The 1,596-nt window shown below is 20.8% G+C and overlaps 1 protein-coding gene across 1 annotated transcript in view; it reads right to left on the bottom strand.

The window, feature by feature from the left end:
• Nucleotides 1-222: 222 nt before the first annotated feature.
• LOAG_18122 (hypothetical protein) overlaps nucleotides 223-1,596 on the bottom strand; it is a gene marked incomplete at both ends in the record, with an annotated part of 8,670 nt that continues 7,296 nt past the window's right edge. Inside the window, 2 exons of the mRNA XM_020450790.1 lie at nucleotides 223-458; nucleotides 1,265-1,368. Coding sequence (XP_020305496.1) covers nucleotides 223-458; nucleotides 1,265-1,368 — 340 coding nt within the window. The remainder of the gene's footprint in view (nucleotides 459-1,264; nucleotides 1,369-1,596) is intronic.

The raw sequence follows: 1,596 nt of genomic DNA, 5'->3' as shown, positions 1-1,596 counted from the left end.
TAAATTTTTGACAAAATTTTGAAAAAATTTTCTTTAATAAAAGTAAAAAAAAAATTTTTATTTCATTTACATTAAAATTTGATTTTGATTATACATGCATACAAATACTTATCAAAAGTAATTTTGAAAACAGAAATACTATTCCATTTTGTTTTTGTTTTTGTTTTTTTTATGGATTAGTCATTTATCAAATCATATTATATCATATCATATCATATCATATCACTGAAATCTATAACGATAATTAATCATTTTTTGATATTTACCAATAAAACCCCACTCAGGAAAAATTAATCCAAGTATAAAACGTGTAATATTTGAAGTTATAAATGGTTGCATCCAATGAAGTAATGTACGATAGATAAAGAGATATTGTAAGAGTGATAAAATTGCATGACGTCGTTGAAGTCGCACAAATATTGCTGTCGTAAGTACTAACTTATTGTATTGAGCTGATCCTAAAAAAAAATATCCTAAAAATTTGAATTGAAATTTTTTTTGCTTTACAAAAAAAAAAAACGACAGAAATATTGCGAAAATTACTTAATATAACCAATTATATTTGTTTTGAAAAATTAGAAATTTTAAAAATTTATTAATTATAAATTTAAAATTACAGAACAAAAAAAAATAACAAAGTGAAATCATAAAATAAAAAAATTGAAAATTATGAATTCATTAATTATAAATTTAAAATTATAAAATAACGAAAAATTTGTCATTTTTAATCTTCCCAAAAAAAAAAATTTGTTTCCTCCTCAAAAAAAAAAAATTAAATAAAAATTCAACCAGCGAGAAAAAAAAAAACGACGGAAGTATTACAAAAATTACTTGCTTATCCAATTATATCTGTTTTGAAATATGGAAAATTTTAAAATTTTATTAATTATGAATTTAAAATTATAAAAAATTTGTCAATTTTAGTTTTACAGACAAAAAAAATTATTTCCCCGCAAAAAATAATTAAAAATTCAACCATTATATACATATATATTGTAGCATTTTAACGAGATGACATGCATTAACATTGAAAAAATCAAAATCAAAATATTCTCTCATAAAATTTCTGACAATTTTAACTCATCATAATTTAAAAAAAAATCATTTCAACAAATGATATTGATAAATTATTATTTTATTATTTAAAAAAAGTTTTTTTGAAAAAAAAAATTTTTAAAAAAATTTTTTAAAAAAAAGTTTTTCACTATCACCAAAGGTTAATAAAAAAAAAAAATAAAAAGAAATCGTTAAAATTAATTTTAACCTCTAAGTAAATGCATTAGTAATACTTCAATAGTAACCAAAGTACCGGAACGACCACAACCATCCAAACAATGTATAATTGTTGCTGTTGGTGATAAACGTACTCTAAAGTTAAATAGAAATTCATACAAAAAATCTAACACATACATCAAAGATCATGAACAATTAGTGTATACTGTTACTCTATGATTGGAAACGGTAGCAATACTGTACTTAACATTATGTTATCACTATAAACAAAAAAAAAATTACATTTGAAGTCAAGAAAATACGGATTAGATGACGACAGCAATGAAGCAATTGAATGAATTAGTATTAATGATTGGTGATATT

The sequence above is a fragment of the Loa loa genome (assembly GCF_000183805.2).
Source record: "Loa loa unplaced genomic scaffold supercont3.199, whole genome shotgun sequence".
Classification (NCBI taxonomy): Eukaryota; Metazoa; Nematoda; class Chromadorea; order Rhabditida; family Onchocercidae; genus Loa; species Loa loa.
Note: the sequence above shows the minus strand (reverse complement) of the source record. Positions and strands in the feature narration are given on the sequence as shown.